At 51.1% G+C, this 26687-nt stretch overlaps 1 protein-coding gene across 1 annotated transcript in view; it reads left to right on the top strand.

Annotated features, from left to right (window-relative positions):
* Positions 1-21173, top strand: part of ALOX5 (arachidonate 5-lipoxygenase) — a 49984-nt gene extending 28811 nt beyond the window's left edge. Inside the window, exons 5-14 of the mRNA XM_058697049.1 lie at positions 4107-4213; positions 5988-6160; positions 9399-9545; positions 15762-15965; positions 16708-16794; positions 18219-18397; positions 18687-18808; positions 19164-19264; positions 19612-19782; positions 20918-21173. Coding sequence (XP_058553032.1) covers positions 4107-4213; positions 5988-6160; positions 9399-9545; positions 15762-15965; positions 16708-16794; positions 18219-18397; positions 18687-18808; positions 19164-19264; positions 19612-19782; positions 20918-21097 — 1471 coding nt within the window. The 3' untranslated portion in view covers positions 21098-21173. The remainder of the gene's footprint in view (positions 1-4106; positions 4214-5987; positions 6161-9398; positions 9546-15761; positions 15966-16707; positions 16795-18218; positions 18398-18686; positions 18809-19163; positions 19265-19611; positions 19783-20917) is intronic.
* The last annotated feature ends 5514 nt before the right edge of the window (positions 21174-26687 follow it).

Raw genomic sequence — 26687 nt, 5'->3', positions numbered from 1 at the left:
GGCAGAGAGGAATCAAAAGTGGCCTTTGGTCCAGCTCCAAGAAACTCACAGTATAGTGGGACCAAGTTGTGGATAGTTCATCATAATAGCATGGAGTAGCTATTCCTTAGGAAAGGAGTACAGGGGAGGAAGTAACTCGGGGGGGGGGGGGAGGGGGACTGCATTAGAAATATGCTTTCCAAGAGAGAAGATGCCCAACCTGGGTTTTGAAGGATGCTTAGGAGTTTACTATGCTGATTGGAGGAGTAGAGGGGATAGTATTTTAGGCAGTGAGAACTCTGGTGAGCCAGGGGGACCAGAGTAGAGGTCTCTGTGGGGAAATGGTCAGAAGGTGGGCAAGGAGCCCAGCCTTTACCTGAGAGGGGGAGAGGGGGGAAGTACCGTGGTGGTCCAAGAGGCTCAGCACTTTAGTGTCAAGAAGAAAGGAGCTGGTTGTCAGATGCACTAGAGAGATCGGGGGAGGTTAGGGCTATAGGGCCCTTCGGATGCAGCCGCTAGGAAGTCACCAGTGCCCTGGATGAGAGCACTTTCCGGGGACAAAGAGGACAGGAAGAAAAGACCAGGAAGGAGGTGAGGATTCCTCCGTGAATTGGGTGTGAAGGAAGAAAGAGGATGAGTGAATGAGAGAGGAAGACCCAGTGGAAGGAAGAGGGTAAAGTGCTGTGCTGCAGACAGGATTTTGGACTTGTCTGCTGGTCCCCCAGAACGCCAGTACCTAAGGCTGCAGCCTTTAATATTAACAGTGAGTGATAATTATGGCACGACTTGCTAATGTTTGTGGAATTCTTTTTATGTACCAGTGTTTTCTGTACATCATGTCAGCCCTGCAAGGCGGGGCAGTCATGTGCCCGTTTCGTAGATGAGAAAACCGAGCCACAGCAAGATTAGGGAGTAGCCTAGGGCCACGTGGCCGGGAGGCGATGGGGCGGGATCTTAGGCCAGGCCCTTAACCCCTGTGCTGGCCAGCACCATCTCAGCTGCCATCTGTCGGGGACTCCCAGCCCCATGCAGATTTGTGTCCAAACACAAACACTTGGGTGGGGGGTTCTGAGACTCCCTGGTCCAGCCCCCGACCAGTGCCTGGCAGTCCCCTGTGCATGGACAGTTCCTGATAGAACCCGCAGACCCAGAGCCTCGCTAGCCTGCATCCCCGCAGCCCACGCCATAGCGTGCCACTGTGCCCATGGTTAAACCCGGTCCCGCCTGTGGAAAACAAACTTGTGGCCGAGGTCGCCAGAGACACCCTCCCCGTTGAACCTCCAGCTCGGGGCAGTCGTTTCCATGCCACTTCTGGATAACTCCGGTGGCTTGTGTCCTCCGGGCCACCTGCTCTGCCTGGAACGCGGCTTGCCCTCCTCAGGAAGCTTTGCCCCCAACTCCAAACAGCCAAACTGTGAAGTGGAAAATGGAGAAGCTGTTAGAAGGAAAGGGGCAGGGGAAGCAGAGGCGACGAGGGCTCTCCCCTGTCCTGCCTCAGAGCAAGCACGTTCCGCCTGGCTGTGTGACCTTGCGTGAGCCAGGCGCTCTCTTTTGGGCAGGTCCTCTTCGTGCCATAACAGACCTTTGAAGCCCCGGTATTCCTGTTGCGATAACCATGTGGAAATGTTTTGCCTGTAGATGACATGCAAATATTTTCCTCCTAATTCCACTTCTTTCTGAGTCTCTGGCTTCCTCCGAGTACTGCCACACCCCACCGTGTTGTCAGTGCCAGCTTTCTGTTTTGAAGTCAGAGAGACCCAGCTGGGGAGACCGTGAGCCACATGGGGCTGTGACTCACCCCTGGTTCCTCACAAGATCCCCCAGGGCCGAGGACCTCTTTCCTGGGCACCATCTCGTACTGGGCAGGGCTGGGGCTGCCGGGATTGTAGAGGCCTGGGAAGGCGTCTCCTCCCTCAGAGATGAGTCCTTTTCCATCTGACAGTGGGTGTCACAGGGACGTTTGTTCCTCTAGTTTAACAGTGGTTCTGTGCCAGGAGGCTCAGCCGACGGGGGGAGGTGGAGGAGGAAGGGGCAACAAGTCTGAAAGAAGCTTCCCTGGGGGCCTGCCTAGCGGTGGTGAGGCACAAAAGCAAGTGTGTAAAATAAACATGTGTGGGGAAAACCCCCAAAAAACCCCAAAACACAAAAAACAAGCACACGTGTGAAAGGTCCTCCTTCCCGGGGAGGGGTTGGGGTAGAAGGGTCGAAGACACCAGCCTAGAGGAAGACACCAGGGTCATTCTCCAGCCCCCCGGGGTGCTGAGCACCTGCTGTGTCTGCCACTCTACCCAGGCTGCACTCCAGCACCTTCCAAGGACTACAGCCTGTCAGTAGCCTGCAAGGCAGCTGGGTCATCCAACTCACAGAGAAGTCAAGGCCCACCGAGGTTACCAGGCTCGTGGCCCCTCGGCTCGCTCCTGGGCAGTGTGGGCTCCCAGGGGGTCCCAGGGTGGCATTTGTGAGACTGAGGGGGGATGCGGAGGGGAGTCATAAAGGCATGTCATGTTCTGCCTCGGGTGCCTTTTCCATGTCTGGCAGGGCTGGGAGGGGCCCCCTGAGTTTCCTGCTTATCTGCCAAGTCACTGCACTCAGTCACAAAGACTTGCCGCCCTCATGCATGCTCCCTGGTGCCTCGCCTGCAATGAGACAGCCATCTGTCCCCATCAGCCAGGTGGACTCTGGACAAAACACCCAAACTTCAGTCCTTTGATTCTGCTGGCAAAGGTGTGCAGTGGCTTTGGGACTCCTGAGCCTTTCTGTGACAGCACTTGGGCCCCACCCAGCACCTCCCCCATCCCCCTCGTCCCCCAAGTAGTGAGTCCAAGGAGGTTCCCCGGGCCTGCACGGGTTAGGGCTACTGCTTCCGGGAGGGGCTGGGCTCTGCTTGGGAGGTGGGTGGATAGGAAGGGGAGTTCCCTGGCGCCGGCCAGCTTGGTCCCCTGCCCCAGGTATTTGCACTGCCCTGCTCAGTGATCCCTGCTGCCTAAGCCACCGGAGCACCTGGAGGTCTAGGCTCAGCACTGAGCAACACAGACTCGCCCTTGCCCTCCAGGGGACTAAGGCAGACTCAGGTATTCGTGTTTACTGTACTTAATCTGCCATCAGCACTGCAGACACAGCATCACAGGCAGCCCGGTCTGGGGAAGGGGCGACTTCCCTGAGATCAAAGGAGGAGTTGGGGGTACTCCAGGCGAGCCCTCCAGACACCCCATAGGCTCAGGAGGTGACAAAAGGGGCACTGGGTATTACATGCAAAGCCTCAAGCAAGGACATACAGGTAGGAGTCTTGGACTCTGGAAGAGTGGACAGTGAACATTGACAGTGGGGAAGAGACACGATAACTGCCTGGTATCCTCAGCGGTGGGTGTGGCCGAGAGAGAGAAACTAAGGCAGAGTGTGTCCCATGAGCACTGGCCAGAATTCCCTAGCCTCTGTCCTCCATCTTGCTTGAGTTAGTAGGGAGGTCTGGGACACCTCTCACTCTCCCCCACCTTTCCCAGGCCCATCCCACAGTCGCCTCCTCCAGCCAGCCCCTGGGATTGCTCAGGCCACTCAGATCTCACTCTTGAGTACCTGCAGCCTGCATTTTAAATTCATCAAGCTCCTGTCCTGGCTTATTTTGCTATCCTGTGTAACGAGCATTTGGAAAACTATCTCCCTCAGCACCAGGCACAGAGCCAGAGTTAAGCAGAAAGCAAAGGATACGATCGATGGAATCCCTCATCCCCTAAAACCCCAGGAGACTAGGTGGAGCAGCTGCAGAGGAGATAACGGCGCTCTGTGCCTGGATGCTTTGCACCGAGGAGGGGGGCAGCAAAAGTTTGATGAGTGAATGAATGAAGGCATGGACGAAAGCAGGCGTGGACGGGACAGGAGGCACTGTGGACAGTTCTCAAGGGCAGCGGCCAGTCTCTTTCATAGGGGAGATGCCGTAGGGAGAGCATCGGTGTAGGTACCTGCTTCCGTCCTGGTTCCACAAAGCTGCCCCCTCAGAGCTGCCCTGGGTTCATTTCCTTGCTGCCCAGGAGGTGTCTAGAGGCCTCATGAGACCACAATATGAAGGGGCTTTGCAGAGGGGGGCAAGGCCAGAGCGAGTGCCAGTGGGGATGCTGTCTCCTGGTCTGCAGGATGGAGAACCTGTTCATCAACCGCTTCATGCACATGTTCCAGTCTTCCTGGAGCGACTTTGCCGACTTCGAGAAAATCTTCGTCAAGATCAGTAACACTATTTCGGGTGAGTGTGCCTTTGGGGTCTTTCTTGGTGCCGGGGAGACTTGCCTGGGAACTGGAAAGGGCTGTCCCGCCCCTCTCCGACAGGCTGGGCACCCGTGCCCCGGGTCCCGCGTTCACTGGCCTTCACCCTCCTGCCCAGAGGTTTCTCCTCCTTTGGACACTCAAGACTGAGCACCCTCACCCTCACTTCATCAAGTCTCAGAAATATCAGAGCTTTGTGTTTACATGAATCGGCCATTTGTGGCGCTTCTGAGCAGAGTAAAGGCAGAATGTAGCTTGTGTTTAAGGATTTGCATGAAAGCGACTTTGGGTTCCCTTGGAGCAGGATGTGTTTGGTGAAGCAATAGCACTGTACTTGCCAGGGATAGCACGGAAGGAAAACACGGCAACAGAAACATAAGGAAATGGGAATGATGGGTGAGGGACGGGTATTGAAGTAAGCACCAGGTGAAAACTGCCTTTGTGGACTCCTCCCCAAGACTCCCCCGCCTCTGCTCCCCTCCATCCCCCTCCGTCTCCCTCCATCCGGGGTGGAAGGCCTTGAGTCCCTTTTTCCCCAGAGGCACAATGTTGTACAGCAGATCTCTAGAACGTATCCATCTTGCTTAACTAAAATGTTACACTCACTGATCCGTATCTCTCCATTTCCCGTCCCCGGCCCCAGCAGCCACCAGCCCACTCCTTGATTTTATGGGCTTGACTGTGTTAGACAGCACATGTGAGTGGAATCGTGTGATATTTGTCTTTCTGTGACCGGCTGATCTCACTCAGCATAATGTCATCTCCACGTTCACCCACGACGTTCATCTCATATTGCAGAATATCCTTCTTCTTAAGGCTGAATGCTGTCTCATCATATGTATACAACACACTTCCTTTATCTATCCCTCTGTAAATGGACACTTAGGTTGTTTCCGCATCTTGGCTATTATGAAGTGTGCTGCGGTGACGATGGGAGTGCGGATTTCGCTTCCAGATCCTGATTTTAATTATTTGGGATAAATACTCAGAAGCAGGATCATTGGATCCTACAGAAGTTCTATTTTTAATTTTTTGTGAAGCCACCCTACTGTTTGCCACATCGGCCAAGCATTTTGCATTCCCACCAACCCATGCACAAGGGTTCCAGGTTCCCCGTGTCCTCACCAACACCTGTTGTCTTTTGTTTTTATAACAGCCATCCTTTCAGGTGTGAGGCAATATCTCATTGTTCTGAAACGCATTTCCCTGATGATTCGTGACATCGGACATCTTTTCATATACCTGCCATTTATTTGTATGTCTTCTATGGAGAAATGTCTGTTCAAGTCTTTTCCCATTTGTTAATCAGGTTATCAGGGTTTTTTGCTGTGGAGTGGTAGGAGTTCTTTACCAATTTTGGAGATGATGCGTTATCAGATGTGCAGTTTGCAAGTGTCTTGTATTCTGCAGGTTGTTTTTTCACTCTGTGGACTGTTTCCTTTGCCGTGCAGAAGGTTTTTAATTTGATGTGATCCCATTTGCCCATTTTTGGTTTTGTTCTTGAGAAAGGGATTCCTCCGGAACCTTCTGAGCTGTGAAGGGCAGCTCAGGGAAGACAAGGTGGTGCCATGGCCTGACCCAGTGGCCAAGCAGTTGGGCACAGCAAGCAGAGTTCCAGGTTGACCAGCTGTGCAGCAAACACCTGGGAGAAGGGACCCAGCAGCGACTCTGGCCCCCAGCCAGGGTCAGGAGGGCTGCAGCCCGGGTTGCCCCCACTCGGAGCTCAGGCAGGGCCACGATCTTCTCCCCCATAGAGCGAGTCATGAAGCACTGGCAGGAAGACCTCATGTTTGGCTACCAGTTCCTGAATGGCTGCAACCCAGTGATGATCCAGCGCTGTACGAAGCTGCCCGAGAAGTTCCCTGTGACCACGGAGATGGTGGAGTGCAGCCTGGAGAGGAACCTCACCTTGGAGCAGGAGATCGAGGTAGGACTGGGTTGTCTGGTGATGCTGGCCAGGGCCAGCTCAAATGGCCAGGTCACCCTCTGTCAAGCGGAAACCGCTTTCTGCTGGCCAGTGCTCGCCAGCCCACAGGCCACGATCTCCGGGCTTGTCTGCCGGGCCCATGGCGAAATCGGCTGCCCTCTGCGAAACAATTTCTTCCCTTCCCTGGGCATTTATGGAAACTCTCATGACCAGTGCCAGAGGAGGGATTGAGGAGGATACTTCTCAATGCTCAGGGGCTGGGAACGTATCCATATTTTCAACATCGATATCACTAACGGAAAGAACTCCCTCTGAGCAGGAGGTCAGTTGTGGGCCAGGCTTTGTGAGAGATGCTTTACACAGACGGTCATCAAATTGTCACCCACCTTGCAAAGGGGAGGAAACTGGAGGAAGAAGCAAACCTTGTATCAGAACAGAAAAAGAAGGGAGAAAATGGATGGAATTTTTAACTTCCAAATTAGAAATGTGAGTGTCTCCTGGTTCTGCCCTCACCCTCTCCCCAGACCTCCTCTTGGATCACCTGCAGGGACTTAAGGGACAGGAATGGCCCTTGCTCTCCAGTCACTTGACCTCTTCCACCAGATCCAGGATAGCGGGGCCCTTGACACCTGCCCCCCCCCCCAGGTGTCTAGGTGGCATTCTGTTTCCGGTCACCACGTCTTGTTTGCTCAGCTTGCCTTGGGGCCCAGCTAGAGAGGGATGGTCTGTGCCATCTGTGGACAGACCTGCCAGCCCCACATCCTACCTACCTGACTCTGGAGCCACCTGCCAGGCTCACATCCCTTGGGAGTCCCACCGCCCCATGGCAGGTGGTCCCAACCCCCTCGCCCTGACCCTGCCCTGGCCCCAGCACACTACCTGGTCACATGGACAGTTGACAAGGACAACACATACCCCCACACAGGCACACACTCACACATGCATGCACACAGAGCAGTATTCTTTTGTAGACTTAATTTCTGGATAGATTTATATTGCTTCAGGGGCTATAGGTTTCACAATTCAAATCAGAGAATCAAAGAACCTTGAAAGCCACAGAATCCTAGAACTGGAAGGGACTTAGTAGCTCTCTGGCAGGGGAACAGCTTCTGCCTGGGAGTCCTTGCCACCTCCGGAGGTGGTGGGGGGGGGGTGCATGGTGGCTTTCTTTGTCAGAATGGTCATCTTTCCTGTGAGTGATGGTCTTGAGGTTTAGCTGTGGTTTTGGTCATGAAGCAATAATTTAATAGCCGCCACTGACTAGAGTCTTACACACCATCCGTCTCATTCACACACACTATCCCATCTCTTACACACACATCTCTCATCTCCTATGGCACAATTCCTCATTTCCTGAGTCAGTCCTTAGGGCCAGGAAAATGGAATACGAGGACCAAAAAGAGAGGACAGGGACACCAGACAGACAAAACACCAATGTCTACTACAGAATCCCAGAACATCAGAACTAAGAGATAGGATTTTCCCCTTCACTTTTCAGAAGGATGAAACTGAGGCCAGAGAGACGAGGTGGGAAAAATAACAGAGAAATGCCCCGGGTACAGGCCCAAATCCCAGGCCTCTTGGTTCCCTGGCCTGGGTTCCCAGGGCCTCCTGTTAGCCTGGCATCATCACCTTAACTAACCTGAGTCTTCTCAAGATTTGATCAGCAGCCACTCCTTCTGTGCAGTACTTATGATGGTCCTCAAACTCTGTCCTCCCCACCCCTGTCCCACATGCACTGCGGACAGACTGCTCCGAGCTCATCACTGGTGTCAGATGACGGCCATGGCCCTTAAGGAGGAAGGTCCTTAAGGACCAGGCCCCTAGCTCCTTTCTGGTCTTTGGTCCCCCTCAGCGGGATTCCTGAAGCATGTGCTCGGTGGCCCAGCTGGCAGAGTTGTGGACACACATCTCACCTGAGCACCTGTGGACCCGACCTGCCACCGGTCCTCTACCCAAATTCTTCAAGCTCTTGGGGCACCTGGGTGGCTCAGTCAGTTGAGCGTCCGACTTCGGCTCAGGTCATGATCTCGCAGTCTGTGAGTTCGAGCCCCATGTCGGGCTCTGTGCTGACAGCTCAGAGCCTGGAGCTTGTTTCAGATTCTGTGTCTCCCTTTCTCTCTCTGACCCTCCCCCATTCATGCTGTCTCTCCTGGTCTCAAAAATGAATAAATGTTAAACAAAATTAAAACAAATTCTTCAAGCTCTTGACTGAGCGGGCCCCAGCTTTGTGAAAGGAACCCTCACAGCACTCAGGTTGGGCCCCCTCTAGAAGATCCAAGTGTATTCTGCAAAAGGTGGCTTTCTCCCTTCCCCAAATCCCAGGCACGTTCAATTTTTTTTTTTTTTTGAAGTATAATAACCACAGAAAAGAGGGGCGCCTGGGTGGTTCAGTCGGTTAAGCATCCGACTTCGGCTCAGGTCATGATCTCACAGTTCCTGAGTTTGAGCCCCACATCAGACTCTGCGCTGATGGTGAGGAACCTACTCGAGATCCTCTCTCTCTCTCTCCCTTTCTCGCTCTGCTCCTCCCCCACTTGCACTCTCTCTCTCTCAAAATAAACAAACTTAAAACTTTTTTTTTAATAACCACAGCAAAGAGTAGGAATCAGGAGTGTCAGCAAGCTTGATGCATTTCACCAAGTGACCCCAGCATGCCACCAGCCTCAGACCAGGACACAGAACACCCTACCCAGGAACACAGACCCCCTCCTGCCCCTGTAGGCTCTCCCCCGACCCTGAAGAGCCCACCCTTCCCCAAACCCTGAGGACCTCCTTGGACCCTGCAGACCCCGCTTCTGCAGACCCTGCCCCCCTGCCCCTTCAGCCCTGCCCCCCTCCAGCAGAGCTTCCACCCCTGCAGACCTGCCCCTGTCTCTCCTCCAGACGCTCAACTTTGCCTAGTTGTGAACACCATGTAAATGGAGTCCTGCAGCGTCATTCTTTGGAATTTATGTTCTCTTGTGTACTTTATCTGCACTCTCTCTTTCTTATCAACCTACCGCTGTGGGTTTCAACATCTTTCATGAGGGTCTAGAAGCCTCCATCCCCAGAAAACCACCGCAACCTCTGAAAGCTCTTGATGTGCATCGGCCTTGAGTCGGGGGCCAGCACTATCAATTCTGAACTCCATTCAGACGCTGGGGCCTCGAAAGCGCCTCTCCCTCCCTTAGGCCTGATTCTCGGCTCCGTCCCTGGCTGAGACTGATGTGGACATATTTCCCTTTGCCTCCCACAGCAGGGGAACATTTTCATCGTGGACTTTGAGCTGCTGGATGGCATCGATGCCAACAAAACGGACCCCTGCACTCTGCAGTTCCTGGCAGCGCCCATCTGCTTGCTGTACAAGAATCTGGCCAACAAGATTGTCCCCATTGCCATCCAGGTAGGCGGCCTACCCTGCTCCCTTCCCGGATGGCTCTGCCCTCAGCAGCCAGGGCCCGGGGAGGAATTTTCTAGGTGTCCACCGGAACCTCCAGGAGGAAGAGGCCACTCTGCTTCTCATCTCCTCGGGAGGGTGCCAAGAGCTGAGGCCTCTGCCAGGTGGACAAGAAAAGCCAGAACTTAGGGCTCCCTGCCAGCCATGGGGAGGGCTGTCCATGAGGAGCAAAAAGGGCTTCCCTCCCCCAAGATACACTGGACATCTTCCTGCAGAGCCAGGTGCTCCGCTGAGGACCTACCCTGGAATAACACACTACACCCCGCCCCGACTCCCAGCATCCTGGTTGTTGGGCGGGGGACACAAGTCCAAACACCAGAAGGGGCCAGGCAGGGGAGGCTGCAGGATGAGCTGGAGATTTAGGCCACAAGGGGGCATCATGGAGGCTGGCCTCACGAACCAGCCCAGTCCTGCGATGCTGCCTTCTAGTGTCCACCGGTTGTTCTCTACCAAGGAGGAAGGAGAAGGAGAGAGGAGCAGTCTGGGGAAAAGAGGCAGGGGCAGAGCGTCACCTCTCCCATTCCTGGCTGCCCTCTGCTTCCTCAGAGCACCAGGCACATTGTGGCCACTGGTATTCAGACAGCAGGAAAGAACCCCCACCCAGGACAGCACCAGATGTAGGTCTGTGAAGGGGGGCTGCTGCACAGGGGCCCCCATGGGGAACAGGTGGACAGGCATTCAGCAAACTTTACTTTGAGCCAGCTGTGAACCGGGCATTGAGTGCTGCGGGCGTAATCACAGATGGTTTTGCCAGGTGCTTACCATGTGACAAGACTGTCCCAAAGATGACACCGTCCACAATCCCTTACCTTCAATTCTGAAATCTAAAAAGTTCTAAAACTGCTAGGTTTTTCAAAAATTTGCAGCAAATTCATTGGCAGCCAAACTTGCTCTGAACCGAAAGGAGAGACTGTTTAGCTTTGCCCCATTCGATGTGACAGGCGTGTGTAGCACTACCGAAATACGTGTGTTTGATTGTGAAATATTACAGGGCAGGGGAGAGAGGTGTCACATAATGAAGTACACGCACTGCCAAAATCCTAAAAATTCTGGATTCTGAAACACTTGTCCGTCAGGGTTTCAGAGCAGGCCCCACCTCTGTTCACGTGGTCATCATTACAACTCCAAGGGCGGGGATCACTGCTGTGGATCATATTCAGCAGATGAGAAAACAGACACAGGCGCACACAGTCCGTACAGCCGGTATTCACGCCAGGCCGTCTGGCTCCAGAGTTCGAGCTCCCATCTCCTGGTCTCAGGAGCACATCTTCCCCCAGAGGGATTCCCAGCCTATCAGAGAGAAGCCCTGTGCTTCAGAAACTGAAGGGACAGGCAATGCAAGAGAAGCAAACAGAGCTAGGAGATCAAGGAGAGGAGCCATTGACCACGGGCAGGCACCTTGGAAGCAGCCTGTCCTCCAGAGACTTCTTGGAGGGGCCTGGAGTCAGGGGCCTGGCTTCAGTCCCAGCTCTGCCACTTGTTAGCAGGTGTGGGACCCTGGGCAAGTCACAATGTTCCTGAATCTCTTCCCTCTACCGAAAATGCAATCTTTGCAAACTGTAAAGAACCACAAAAATGAAAGCAAGCAAATCCAAAATCTGGTTCTTCAAAAGGTCGAAGAAAATAAATCACCCTGTCATGAAGCTAATGAAAAGGGGGGGGGGGAGAGCAAAAATATACAAGATTAGGAATAAGAAAACATAATCTCAAGAGTGCTTTTTTTTTTTTTAAAGAGTAATAGCATGGCAACAAATTTGAAGAAGCTGAAAGGGATGGGTAAAAACCTGGCAAAGTATAAATTATTAGAAGAAAAAACTGTAGAAAACAGGCCAGTATCCGTGTAAGCAGTTGGGAAGCTGACCAAATGTCTAGACTGGTGAAAGGCCCATGTGGTGAGCAGCTGAGCTCCAGCTAGCCTGTAAACAGCACACATTTCCAGGGCTCTTTCAAGTATTTCAGCTCCTGAATTCATTCTCTGAAGCTGGCATAACTTTCATGCTGAAACCCAAAACAGGCAGGCTCCAAAAAAGCTGAACAGAAGACCAATCCAAGTTACAAAGACAGATTTTAAAGGAAATCCAAATACGACAATAGCAAAGTGAACGCAGCAGTGTCATGAATGACTAATGGGTCATAACCGAGCCAGGTTTATTCCTAGATGTTTCAATAGCAAGAAAACACAATAAGGCTTCTGATTGTATCAAGTGACTCCAACAGGGAACTTAGTAGCATTTAGCAGCCCCAACTAGTAAATATTAAAATGTGCCAGAAGCAATCTATTTCCCTGCAATAGAGATAGGAAATCTCATTCAAAAATGGTAAGCCTAAAGCCATTTCTGTTAAAATCATAAATAAGAATGCTGATGTCACCGTCACTCAACATGGTCCTGGAGGTCCTGGAATCTGCAACAAAGAAGAAAATAACCAATGTGAGAAAGAGAGAGAGAGAGAGAGAGAAAACTATCTTTTGGTAATGATGTGATGGTGGACCTGGAAAACCTAAGACTCTCATTTGTCAAAAAGCTATTAGAATTAACACGTGGATTTAGCAATGCGTCTGGATACATATGCTCCTCAAAAGCACCAATTGCGTTTTGCCTGCTAACAATACAATATGATACCATATAAAGAAAAACTGTAACATCATTTTAAAGGCTATAAAATGAAATCTTCACACGTGCTTTCTTTCATATTGAACAAGAGAAGTTTATGTCAGTCCTACCAAACTTAATCATATAAATCTAATGCACTTCCAATTAAATTTTCAATCAGGCTTTCTTTCTTTCTTTCTCTTTCTTTCTTTCTTTCTTTCTTTTTTTTTTTTTTTTTGTTGGGGGGGGTGAGAGGGAGATGTGAAAACCAAATAGAAGAAATTAAAGATACATATGGAAAAAGAAGTGTCCAAGAATAGCCAACAATTCTTTGAAAAAGAAAAAACAAGGAGGGCTTTCCTTGCTTGGTATTAAGGAATACCATAAGGTCCCTGTTCAAGGCAGGTGCTATGCATAACAGACAGAGTGGGGGGAACGGTATATAAAGAGGCCAGAAATAAGCCCAATACATAAGAATTTAAAGTATGACAATGGTGGTTTCTCAGTAAAAAGGGATAGAATTTCAGTGGTACTATCACAATGTCTTCGCATAAGGAAAAGATTAAATTGGACTCATATGTCATACTAGTTACAGAAATAAATTTTAGATGAAGTAAAGATTAAAATGGAAAAAGTAAAAGAGAATTTAGGAGAACAATGTATAATGTGGATGCTAAGGAGACTCCTTAAAGTAAAAACAAGAAACCCAGAAGTTATAAAGGAAAAGACAGGCATATTTGATGTGTAAAAAAAACATATGAATATCTATAATGTACACATAGTTGCTTTAAATTGACAAGGAAAAGGCAAATATCCCAATAGAAAAATGGGCAGAGAAAAGGAATAGACAATTGGAAGAAGAGGCGACATATGGAAAAATCAGCATATGGAAGAATCCCCCCCCCCCCCCCCCCCCCGTGTCACTAGTAGTTAAGGAAATGGAAATTAATTACAATGAGACACTACTTCTGACTCATTAGGTTGGAACCAAAAACCAGTGATAACACCCAACCTCTAGCAGGGACAGCGCCCCCCCCACCACTGGCCATGAGTCACTGAAGCCCGGGGCACGTTCCCTCTCTAATCACGGGCAGGCCTGGGCAGCTCAAAGTCAGTACCTGGGCCTTCACGGGAGCAGGTCCTGCAGCACTTGTGGGGTGCGCCTCTTTGAGGTTCTGGGTTGCAGTGGGTGGTCAGAGGGTCCGAGGGAGGGGCCGACATGGCCAGGGGGGTAGGAGGGGCTCAGGGCTGTGCAGTTCACTGAGCGGGTGTGTCCCAGCTGAAGGAGCCCACAGTAGGGCCTGCCTGTCCCTAGCACAGCCATTCCCGGCCCAGTCAGTAGAAATGAAGGCACTCACAGTAAGGACGCACGTGTGAGGGCATCACAAGGCATTGTTCCTGGAGGGAAAACAAACTTGAAGACAATCTGGAGGCAGCGGAGGATCGATTGAATGCAATCGTGTATGTCCAGACGACAAAATGTGATGCCACCTTTGCAAGGAAGGAATTGGACGTATGGCAGCTGACCTGAGGGGCTTCCACAATGAGTAAGCAGAAAAGCAAGACACAGGGCAGAGATCATCTACAGAACCTGAATGCAGGACGCGGCGTACCATACACACGACAGGACCAGCACTCATGTCCTGTGGGGACACGTGGGAAAGTGCAGAAGGGAACACTGGGATGGGCTGGTTGGGGCACAAGTGAGCAAAAGAAAGAAGAGAAAGACATTCATTGTAACAGTGTCCAATTTACGGAAAGCTGAACAGACAAATATGCACCGAAGCCAAGAAGCTCGATGATGGGGGGATTTTTTGATTATGTTGTTCCGAAGTGACAGCAATTTTTTTTTTTTATCAGTAAGTTTCTAATCATAAACAAATAGCGACTTTGTGAACCAAAAAACAAACTTAAAAAACAAAACCAACAAGGTGTTCGGGACACGTTCAGGCCACAGTGTCACTGAGCCTGGGCAGGATGGGGGGAAGATAGAAGAATGGGTAGGAGGGGGATGCCCAAATCAGCACGGCCATTGAGGCCAGTGTAAGAGTTCAAGGGGAAAGCATGTGAGAGTCTGGATTAGGCAGTACAGCGGAGAGAAAGGCTGAAGGCAGTGCCTGAGAAGGAACAGAGCATGGGTCCCAACCCAGCTCAGCTCTTTATCCACTGTGTGACCTGGAAGAAGTGCACAACCATTCTGAGCCTCAGTTTCCCCTTACGTAACATGGCAAGGAATACCTGACTTGCAGGGTGTTGGTATTATTTTCATGTTGAAATAATACTTTAGACATATTGGGTAAAATAAAATTACATCATTAGAAGAAACTTCACCTCAGTTTTTTTTTTTTTTTACTTTTATTACTGTGGCTGCCTGAAAATTTTAAATTCCACATGTGACTCACATTGTATTTCGACTAGATAGCACTATTTTCAAAGGAGAGACAGGGAAATTACCTTCCAAAATACTTAGCGTGACCTTGAGGAGTCCAGCAGGTTTGGCCCCTCCCCACGGTCTCAGCAGCTGTCCTCCTGGGTCAGACTGCGGTAGCCACACCATCTCTGAAGAGCCCAAGGCCCGGCCCAGCCCCAGCCCTGGCCCACAGTTCCAGCAGCCTGAATGCTGCTCCCTCCACTCCGGAAAATGCCTTCTTATCCCAGGAAGGCTAGGCCTCATCTCAAAGAGGAGGCAATAACAGAGCTCACGTGACATCACACTGTCAAGTCCTGAAGCTGTGCAGGCTGGTGGCTGTCATGGGGAAAGCTGGGGTCCAAGGATTGGTGGGCAGGGAGGGCTGAACATAGGGTGACTTCAGCAGAGGCGTCAGCGGCCAGATCATGGAGTTTGGGGGTTTTTCTTTTCTGGCTTTAAGAGGTGACTGAGTGTTTTCAAAGAGGAGATTGACATAACAGGATTTGCATTTTAGGGAAAAAAAAGGCACCCTGGCCCCACCTTGGAGGTGAAACTGGAAAGGCAAGCCTGGTCTCTCCTATAGGAGGCAACTGGCTGCGGGTCTGGGCTCAAGAGACTGTGACCTAGGCCACTGCATCCTGAGCGCCCAAGAGCCCTGGGAACTGGAGGCGCTCATCAAGGGCAAGAAGGGAAGTCAGGAACACCAGCCAGAGCCTGGGGAACAGCAGCCTTTAAGGGAAGAAAAGAGGAAAGTGTGGGCCATGGAAAAGCAGCAGTCAGAGCAGCGGGCGGAAACCAGGAGGGAGCAAGCAGGCAAGGGAGGCGAGAGAGATGAAGGCAGGAGTAGAAATGCCAACCTGCTCCTTGCTGGTGTTTTTAGCCATATTGTTCACGTGCCGTAACTCTGGGAGGTAAGCAGTGTTGCAGATGGAGGAACCAGAGCTAGGAGAGGCTCAGGAAGGTGTTCAGCATCCTAGTGATGCCGCTGGGGTGGGAAATGCAAACCCTGGACCCTCTGCCCTCCTCCGTGAGCCTCTTGTGACTCAGAGACCACTGTTGTAAGACACTTGGGTTCTTCTGGGGTTTCCTGAGAAGCCAGGCTCTCCTGTAAGCTATGTAGAACAAAACATTGCCATGTATTCTCTTTCTCTAATGTATCAGCTCAACCAAGTCCCGGGGGATGAAAACCCGATTTTTCTGCCTTCGGATGCAAAATATGACTGGCTTTTGGCCAAAATCTGGGTGCGCTCCAGTGACTTCCACGTCCACCAGACCATCACCCACCTTCTGCGCACACATCTGGTGTCTGAGGTTTTTGGCATTGCCATGTACCGCCAGCTGCCCGCTGTGCACCCCATTTTCAAGGTACGGCAAGCTACGGCCTCAGCCGGTGGAGGAGGGCATTGGGATATGGGGGTGGACAGAGGGAGGGAGGTGGGGCACTGGCACCCCCACAGGACTGTGGCTGGGAGTAGCCAGCAGACACGGGCCCCTGGAGAGATGCTCAGGGGGCAGTGCTACAGCTCTGACCCTACGGGCTCCTGAGCACATGAAGCCCGGGCCTGGCCTGGGAGCAGAGTTGGAAGAGGCAAATGAGGTCAGTGTGACCCTTGTCTGATCCTAGGCGGTAGCCCTGCCCTTCTCTCTCCCTGAATCCTCCTGGCACTGACTGCTGGGGTGATGCAGGCCCTAAAGACCTCTCTGGGCCCATTTCCCCATCCGTAAAGCAGAGCAAATAATACATCTGCCTCCTCGGATTACTGTCAGAGTCAAAATAGTTAACAAATTCGGGGAGCTTGAAACAGTGCCTAGCACATAGTTAAGCTTTGTACACGTGTTCACTATTCCCATTTTTACCGTCATCATGTCACTAAGCATGGAAGCTGCCCCCCCTCCCCCCCCCCCCAGCCTCCAGCAGCTACTCAGCAGTGAAGATCAGCATGGCCACCCTCACTTCCTCCCTCCCTCGGCCCTAGCATCACCCCTCCTCAGTGGATAGGGGTGTGGGACGCCGAGAGGGCTCTGGGGGCACCTGGGAAGTGTAGACCTGGTCAGGAGGCCTGAGGGACCTTCTCCGAGGCCTTCTCCTTGCTCCTCCCTCCCCCAGCTGCTGGTGGCGCACGTGCGGTTCACCATCGCCATCAACACCAAGGCCCGCGAGCAGCTCATCTGCGAGTACGGCCTCTTCGACAAGGTGAGCACCTCCTACCCACCTCCTGCAGGGCCCCACTTCTCTACGCCTCCAAGCCCACACCAGATTTCCTCTCGGGAGACGGGCCCCTCGGCACCACGACGGCGGTGGATGCCTGGGAAGGGTGGGAGGCTGGAGGAGGCGCTCAGAGGGAAGGCGCCCCGGGTCCTCTGGCCAGTCTCTGGCCCCTTCCACACCAGGGACCTCTCCTCTCCGGAAGGCACTGCCTGCTTGTCACGTCTTCCGCTGCCGGCCGATGTGGCCCCGTCGCCTCCTCCCGCTGCTCCACCATCCTCTGGCTTGCGGTGTAGATCCTGCCTCCTGCTCTGCCGCCCTCACTGAGCACCACCGCCCACCCTCTGCGCTTCTGGGCAGACGGTCCCTCCCCTCCCTCCCCATCCTTCACCTGGCCCATTCCGACCCCCTGTGGCCTTCCCAAGCCTGGACCCTCCCGGCAGCCTTCACCACTGCCCTTCTTCCTCTTCCGTCTCCTGTTAGTGAGGCAGCCAGGTCACCAGTAAGCCTCAGCCATCGTTTGGGTTACAAATGACAAAACCCAAGTCAAAGCAGCTGAAGCTGGAAAAGAAGTGTACTATCTCAAAACCCTGGACAATAGTGAGGTGAGGGAGCCTCCGACCCCTCCCAAAATGAACCCAGGCACTCAAATGGCCCCAGGGGACAAGCACACTGGCGGCACTCTACCACTCTTTAAAAACTGTGTTGGCCTCATTCTCCCAGCCAGGCTCTGCAGACAGACATGGGCGGGGTAATGGCACCTCATCACAGGGAGCTCTAGGCTCTCATGTTCCCATATGGTGACCATCACCCCCCATCCAAATAGTCCAGGGAGCAACTCTGAACAGTCCGGCTTGGGTCAAATGACCTGTGGCCCAATGTGTGGCACCCCAGTACCCGAGTCCTCCTTGAAGCTTCTGGGGCCTGACTGTTCAGCCACCATGAGTGCCTACATCTCAGCAGCTGGGATGAGGACCGACATTTCTCCCTGGGCCTCTCTCCAGCCCTCACCTAAGCACACAACAGGCCCTCGAAAGACCTGTGTGGGTCATGGCGGCTGGTATATGCCCCTCTCTTCACCCCAGGGCAGCCTGTGCTCAGAACCAGAGCAGGCCCCGCCCTCCCACAGCTTCCCTCCCACCCCCGGTCTCTGCACACTCCCCTCCACTGCAGCCCCTTGCATGAGATCGAGCAGATGTGCATTTCTAGAACCGCCTCTTTGGGCTGCCCTTGGCATTCTCGGAGCTAAGCATCCCTCCTACCCCACCTCCTAAACCCACGGGATGTGGACTTGCCCCTCCATGTGCCTGGTCTCCCAGTGCCCGCTCATGGTTTCTTATGGTGAGCCCTGGGCAAGAAGGAAGAATGGCGACTGACCTCAGCTCACAGCGCTCTCTTCCCTCCCACTCAAGGCCAACGCCACAGGGGGCGGTGGACACGTGCAGATGGTGCAGAGGGCCATGCAGGACCTGACCTACACCTCCCTGTGCTTCCCCGAGGCCATCAAAGCTCGGGGAATGGACAGCACAGAAGACATTCCCTACTACTTCTACCGGGACGATGGGCTCCTGGTGTGGGAGGCCATCAATACGTGAGTGCACGCTGGGGCTGTAGGACCCACTCTGAGCAGGGTGTCCTGGAGGAGAAGAGGACCAGGGCATTGACAACTGACTCAGCGGGCCAGTGGATGGCTCCATCGTCAGGGCACTGATAGAGGAAGGAAGGTATGTGGGTGGGGGCGGGGGTGAGTGACCTGAGCCTGGACATTAAGGAATAAGTCACAGGGCCACCAGTGTAGCCCTGCCCTTGAGCTCAGGAACCCAGCCCTGCAAACCCTGGCCAAGTCACCCACTCCTAGCTGGGCCCTCCTCCTGAGCCAGGTTCACGGCCGAGGTGGTAGGCATCTACTACAAGAGTGACCAGGTGGTGGCAGAGGACCAGGAGCTGCAGGACTTTGTGAAGGACGTTTATGTGTATGGCATGCGGGGCAAGAAGACCTCAGGTACAGACTGCCCCCAGCTCTCCTTCTAGCTGTCTCTTCTGCTCTTTCCTCACCTCTGACTTTCCTCGGGCGATCATGGCCCATGACATCCATCTTAGCACTTGGTGCTGGGGCCAGAGCCCCCAAGGGAGCCCTGCCCACAAATATGTCTTATGGGGACATCTCAGGGACTCTCTGCAGCTACTGAAACCAGGGTCAGAAACATCAGGAACACTGGGCCAACCCTTACAGTGTCTTGTCCATGCCTGGGCCCCTCAAACCCTTGTGTGGGGGTGCTCAGGCCCTGGGATAGGGTTGGGGGAGGGTGCCTGTGGGTCATCAATCCCTCCCCAGCCAGCCTCTGACTCTGCCTTAGGCTTCCCCAAGTCCATCAAGACCAGAGAGAAGCTTTCGGAGTACCTGACAGTAGTGATCTTCACAGCCTCCGCCCAGCATGCAGCAGTGAACTTTGGCCAGGTAGGCAAAGGCAGGATGAGTCTTCTGGGCAGGAAATTGCCAGAGTCACCTAGGCCACTCCTAAAGAGCCCAGGCAGGGCCGCCTCTCTTCCTAGTCTTCCGGGACTGATCTCCAGCAGCCTCGGGGCCAGAAACTATGCATTCCCTGAGTGTATTCTCCCCACTAAGCCAAGGGTGCCAGCCGGAGTGGGGAACTGTGGCCCAGTCCTGCTGGAGCAGGAGGAGATGGAGGAGGGTAGGAGGCACCTGGGCATTTGCTCTGTCAGGCAGGTAGGGGCATGGCCAGCCGCAGATGGGTGGTGGCTGGCTGAGGAGGCACCCCCATGTGTCTGTGGCTGTCCCTACAGTATGACTGGTGCTCCTGGATCCCCAATGCCCCCCCAACCATGCGGGCCCCACCGCCAACAACCAAGGGCGTGGTCACCATCGAGCAGATCGTGGATACGCTGCCAGACCGTGGCCGCTCCTGCTGGCACCTGGGCGCAGTGTGGGCACTAAGCCAGTTCCAAGACAACGAGGTGAGCACTGGACACCATTCTGCCCCTTCTAGGGGCAGGTCACCCAGAGTTAACCCATTTCTCCCTCTCTGGGCTTTGTGATTAAGGGCTTAGGCTGGACGCCTGCTCTCAGGGAGTCCTGACTTCCAGGGCTGGGGGTACCCAGGGGGTTCTTAGGTCTGCACCAGGTTGGAGCTCAGGGTGAGGGAGGGACAGGAGAGCACAGGCACTCTGTTCCACTGTTGTCTTCCCGGAGGTAATGACTAAGAAGTTTCTGGGTATCCTTCCAGACATTCCCATGCACATACACCTTATTTAACCTAATGTCAAAGCTAGGTTTCTCAGTATCTCAAACACGACCCCATGGCATTTGCTCAGTGTTTCACAGAATGACTACCACTCCAACCACCCCCAGGCCTGTGGGCATTTTAGGGGGCATTTAGGTTGCTCTGGGGACTTTGCAAATGTGTTGGTCCCTCACATCTTTTTTTTGTATATGTGTCTTTGCACACATGTTTAGTAGGGCCAGAGGATGTGTTCCTGGTAGAGGAATTTCTGGGTCAAAGAACGTTGAGATTGATCTGCCCTCCACAAACTAAGTCCAAAATCCCACCCTTTTCAGCCCTGGGTATGAAACTTTCCAATTTTAACAATCCAATAATTTTTTTTTAAATATGCCTAGTTTTAGTTTGCAGTTACCACGTGAGTATACAAATGAGCACAGCACCCCAACAGGGTGTGGCCATGGCTCTCCTGGGCTGGAAAGGCTAGTGCTAACCCCTGTGCCCCTGCTGCCCGGAGCCCAGATGGGAAGGCAGGGATGCTACACAGGAACAGGGGCAAGCAGGACTGCACAGCCACATTCCCAGCACAGCTGGGACCACCGACAGCGTCCGCATTCACCTGCCGCCATTACAAGCTGTTGTGGCCACCCTGCAGCACGGCAGTTATTTTGCCCATTCATCTGAAGACCCCAGCCCAGGAGCATTCTTGGGGTACTCTCAGCAGGGGGGCAGGTGGTGAGGGGGAAATGAGCAGGTGCTCCCTTGCTGACTTTCCAAGGGATCATCTCTGGGGGTGAGACAAGCAAGGCCTATCAGTTTACACCCCCTTGTCAAAGAGTAACCTGTCTGTCTGTCTATGTCTGGGCCCTTAGCTATTCCTGGGCATGTACCCAGAAGAGCATTTCATCGAGAAGCCTGTAAAAGAGGCCATGGCCCGATTCCGCAAGAACCTTGCTGCCATCGTCAGCGTGATTGCTGAGCGCAACAAGAACAAGAAGCTGCCATATTACTACTTGTCCCCAGACCGGATTCCCAATAGCGTGGCCATCTAAGTGGCCACCCGGGCCAGTCTCCCTTGAAGACGGCCGACTACCTGTGACCAGGCTCAGCAGCCCCACACCAGGCGGCCCTGGGGCAGCCTGCTCTTCTGAGGCTGCCAGGATTCCTGGCAATTTCACCCCCAGGCCCCAGGCTGGCTTCAAACCGAAGGCTGCCCAGGTTGGGCCACGTTCAGCCTAAGCTTTGGTGCATTTTCCAGTGTGTTCCCTAGTTTTCAGTGAATCCCATACTTCGATCAATGTGGATACGCTGCAGGGACGCGTCCTACACAGAGCAGGACTGTGTAGCTTCCTGCCTACACCTAGCTCAGTGCTTGCACGCCACTCAGCAACAGCAAGTCAGGACAACTGATAGATGTTCGTTCTTACTGGGAGACATGGAATGATTATTTTCTGTTCTATTTATGCTTGGTCCAATTTCTTGCATATATAGTAGGTACCCAGATGAATCCTTATTGAATGAATTAAGAATTGGCTGTCATAAAAATAAAGGAGTGCATTTAAAATAGGTGTCCTTCCGTGTATTATGTTCCAGTCACCCCCAAACAGCTCACATCCCCTTGCCCCACAGAAAAAGCCACAATCACTGTGATTCCATCTAGGCAAGAGCTTCCCCCCCAAACCCCATCGGGATAGAAGGTGGTTCCCCCTCTTCTTTTCCCAGAAACTCCTGAATTTTCTTCAGAATACATCTCAAATGTCATCCAGTCTAGGGAGGCATCATTGCCCACAGCTCACCTATCTCCCAGGCTGTTGTCTAAACTTCTGTTGTCATCCTCCCACGCGGTCTCTCCCTTGGACCCAGAGCCCCTGGAGGACCAGGACCCCACCCACCTTCCTTGTGTGCCCCAGGGCTGGTTCCTCATTTTCCTCCTGCAAGGCACCTGACATGTTCTAGGCACTCTTTTGGAAGCTGGGGGATGTTTTCTCCAACAAGAGAGGACTCAAAATGACTTTTAACATGCATTTCTTGGGGCGCCTGGGTGGCTCAGTTAAGCATCTGGTGCTTGATTTTGGCTTGGGTCATGATCTCACATTTGGGGAGATTGAGCCCCGTGGCGTGCACTGTCAGTGCAGAGCCTGCTTGGGATCCTCTCTCTCTCTGCCCCTCTCTCTCTCTCTCAAAATAAAGACATAAACTTAAAATAAAATTAAAAAATTAAAATTAATTAAAAAAAATATAAAATGAATTTCTTTCCCCACACCCAAGAAGCAGAACCAGCCCTGAGTTTGGGCATGGTGATCCATTGTGTCCTCCTCCTACACACAGACCCAACCTATAACCCCCAGCCCCTGGCTTCAGAATCACCAACAGGGTCTCCAGAGTTCCTGGAAATGTGCTGGGCCAGAAGCTCAGTGTCTAAGTAAAAGGTTCCACCAGGCCCAATAAGCAAAGGAGAAGGCATGCATGTGCTCCTGAAACCACAAGACCCTCTAAGGAAACTTGACCATTGGGATGGGTACCAGAGTGAGGCCCAGACCCCAAACTCCCTTCCATCCCTCTGAGAACTGTCCACACTGTGAGTGACCTTGGTGATGGACTTCATGAACTACGGTTGTGATAAAGGCACTCACTCGGCTCCATGTCCAACACACCAACCTTTAGAATCAGCAAGGCCACGTGAGCAAAGGAAGGGAGAGGAAGGGTGATGCAGGTCCAACCCTGTGGGGGGCAGGGGACAGGGAAGGAAGGACTGGGTAGAATGGGCTCCAGACTGCAGGGCACCTCCATGAAAGCCTCGCTCCAGCTAATGTGGAGTCCTCAAGCAAAAGTGGCCCATTATAGAAATCTTGCATCAGGCAGGAATGACAAAAATGGTCTTGACACAAATGATGGTCACAATAGATCCAAAGATGTGGCAGCTGGCGCTGTCAGTGAAATATGTTCTCTGCACCTGGCCCTGCCAGTTCCCCTGCAGCTGGATATTCAGTAGCATCACTCCAGTGCTGCCACAGGGGCGTTTCGGGAAGCCCCACTTCTGTGCAAACCTCCGGCGGACCCCTAAGCGAGCAGGCAGGGGGCAAACTGCAGACAGCTCAATGGAGGATGAAACAACTATCGTGAGATCTGGGATTTTAATTTTTTTAAGTTTATTTATTTTGAGAGAGAGAGAGAGAGCACACATGAATGTGGGGTAGGGACAGAAGGAGAAGGAGAGAGACTTCCAAGTGGGCTCTGCGCTGACACAGTACAGAGCCTGATGCAGGACTTGAACTCACAAACCATGAGATCATGACCTGAGCCAAAACAAGAGTCGGTCGCCTAATTGACTGAGCCACCCAGTCGCCCCAAGATTTGGGCTTTTAAACAGTTTTCCGTTTAAGCTCAACCAAGTTAACTGCTTGCTTTAAAAAAATCCTTTTCAGAGGAATATAAGGGAACTCAGAATCTCTAAAAAAAGAACATTCGCATTAGCCAGAGCACAATCCAAAATTATTCAACATACAAAGAATTAGGAAAATGTGATCTACTCTCAGGGAAAAGACAACTGACAGAAACTGCCATATAATGACACAGATGTTGAACTTAATAGAGAATAATTTCAACAAAGCTTTTATACCTATGCTCTGTGGGTTACAGGAAATATGTTACCAATTCATGAAAGGATAGGAAATCTCAGCAGAGAAGTACACACTGTAAAAGAGAATGGAGGAGGAGGAGGGGAAGAGGAGAAGACTGGGAAGAGGAGGAAAAAGAATCATCAGATGGAAATTCTAGACAGAACTGAAAAATATCTGGAAAAAATAACTAATATAGCAGAACAGAACAAAGAGTGACTTGAAGACAGATCAATAGAAATGATCCAATCTGAAGCAAAAAGAGAATGTGTTTACATGAACAGATCCGCAGAGATCTATGGGACGATATCAAAAGGTTTAACAGGGGTACCTGATGGCTCTGTTGGTTAAGCGTCCTACTTCAGCTCAGGTCATGATCTCACGGTTTGTGAGTTCAAGCTCCGCTTTGGGCTCTGTGCTGACAGCTCAGATCCTGGAGCCTGCTTCAGATTCTGTGTCTCCTCTCTCTCTGCCCCTACCCTCCTCATGCTCTGTCTCTCTGTGTTGCAAAAATAAATGTGTTAAAAAAAAAAAAAAAAGGTTTAACATACATGTAATTGGAGTCCCAGAAGGAGAGGGAAGGTGAAAGACTATGGGGCAGAACAAGTATTTGAAGAAATAAAAGCCAAAAATTTCCCAAGTTTGGTGAGAGAACAATTTATAGCTCCAAGAAGCTCAAAACTAAGCAGAATAAATACAAAGAAACCCATACCTGAGGAGTCAAACTCCTCAAAAGGAGAGATTAAAGAGATACCTTGAAAGCAGTAACAGGTGACATACAATGAAACAATGATTTGAATTACAAATGACTTTTCATCAGAAACTGTGGGGGCCAGGGGTACCTGGGTGGCTCAGTGAACTAAGCGTCTGACTTCAGCTTAGGTCATGATCTCATGGTTCATGGGTCTGAGCCCTGCATCAGGCTCTGTGCTGACAGCTCAGAGCCTGGAGCCTGCTTCAGATTCTGTGTCTCCCTCTTTCTCTTCCCCTCCCCCACTCACGCTCTGTCTCTCTCAAAAAAATGAATAAACATTAAAAAAAATTTTTAAATTTGTAGAAACTGTGGGGGCCAAAAGACAACAAAACAACATTTTTTTTTTTTTTTTTAAGTAGGCTCCATGCCCAGTGCAGAGCCCAAGGCAGGGCTCAAACTGACAACCGTGAGATCAAGACCTGAACTGAGATCAAGAGTCGGACGCTTAACTGACTAAGACACCCAGGTGCCCCTGACACAACATTTTTTAGCACTAAAAGGGGGCTCCTGGTGACTTAGTCTCTTAAGCAACCAACTCTTGGTTTTGACTCAGGTCATGATCTCATGGTTCATAAATTCAAGCCCTGCCTTGGGTTCTGTGTGGACAAGAGCATGCTTGGGATTCTCTCTCTCCCCTCTCTCTCTGCCCCTACCCCACTCATGCTCTTTCTCTCAAAATTAACTTTAAAAAAAAAAAGCAAAGCACTGAAAGAAAACAATCACCAACACAGAATTCTCAGATATGTTCCTCAAGTATGAAAATGAAATAAAGAAATTTTCAAGTAAAATAAAGAGAATCTACTGCCAGATCTACACTACAAGAAATGCTCTCATGGAAACTCAGATCTTCAGGAAGGATGGGAGAGTGTCAGATATGGCAAATATTTGGTAAATTTAAGAGACTTTCCCCCCTCTTCCTTCAACATATATGATTATTTAAAGCAAGTGTTATAGCATTGTCATGTGGCATTTATAATGCATGTAAGCACAATATGAAGATAGCATAAAAGGCAATGGATATTAATGGACTTTTTCAGCCACGTGGTTTCTACGTCTTATATCAAATGATCAAATATTAATTCTAAGTAGTTTGTGAAATTTTAAGTAGTAGATTATAATCCCTAGATCAACCACTAAAAATAATGTAAAGAAGTATAGTGAAAAACCAAGAGAGGACTTAAAATGGAATTGTGAAAATATATAAATAATTTAAAAGAAAGCAGAAAAAGAGGAACGGAGAAACAAAAACAGAAAGGACTGGGCGGCTGGGTGGCTCAGTCGGTTGAGCGTCAAACTTTGGCTCAGGTCATGATCTCACAGCTCGTGAGTTTGAGTCCTGCGTTGGGCTCTGTGCTGACAGCTTGGAGCCTGGAGCCTGCTTCGGATTCTGTGTCTCCCTCTCTCTATGCCCCTAACCCACTCGCATTCTGTCTCTGTCTCTCTCAAAAACAAATAGACGTTAAAAAAAAATTAAAAAACAGAAAGGACAAAAAAATCAAATAATAAAATGGTAGACACAACTTAGTAATTACATCAAATGTTTACGGACTAAAAACTCCAACTAAGAGGCAGAGATTAACATAATAATTTTAAAAGTCAATATCCAACAACATGCAATATAAAGGATACACACTTTAAATCCATAGCAGTGTCAAGCACATGTTTTCCTGTAAAATATTTTAGGTTTGGTAGACCACATACAATCTGTGCATTTTTTTTTTTTTACATTTATTTATTTTTGAGAGACAGAGAGAGACACAGCACTAGTCAGGGAGGGATAGAGAGAGAGGGAGACACAGAATCCGAAGCAGGCTCCAGGCTCTGAGCCATCAGCACAGAGCCCGACACAGGGCTCGAACTCAGGAACGGTGAGATCATGACCTGAGCAGAAGTCAGAGGCTTAACTAACTGAGCCACCCAGGTGCCCCCAATCTGCTGCACTTTTTTAAAACAAACTTTTTTTTTCAGTTTTTTTAAACCACCTTTTAAAATTGTAAAACACATTCCTAGCTCAAGAAGCCTTACAAAAATAGGTCATGGGCTGGATTTGGTCAGTGGACTATAGTCTGCCTCCCCTTACACAAAGAGATAGACAGGAATGGCAAATAAACACATGACAAGAGGCACATAAAAAGATGTTCAACATCATTAGTCATTGGGAAAATGCAAATTAAAGCCACAAATGCAAATTAAAACCACAATGCAACTACACATCTATGAGAACAGTAAAATTCTTGTATTTCAGGTTAGTGACTGACAACACCAAATGTT

The sequence above is a fragment of the Neofelis nebulosa genome, chromosome 13 (assembly GCF_028018385.1).
Source record: "Neofelis nebulosa isolate mNeoNeb1 chromosome 13, mNeoNeb1.pri, whole genome shotgun sequence".
Lineage (NCBI taxonomy): Eukaryota > Metazoa > Chordata > Mammalia > Carnivora > Felidae > Neofelis > Neofelis nebulosa.
Note: the sequence above shows the minus strand (reverse complement) of the source record. Positions and strands in the feature narration are given on the sequence as shown.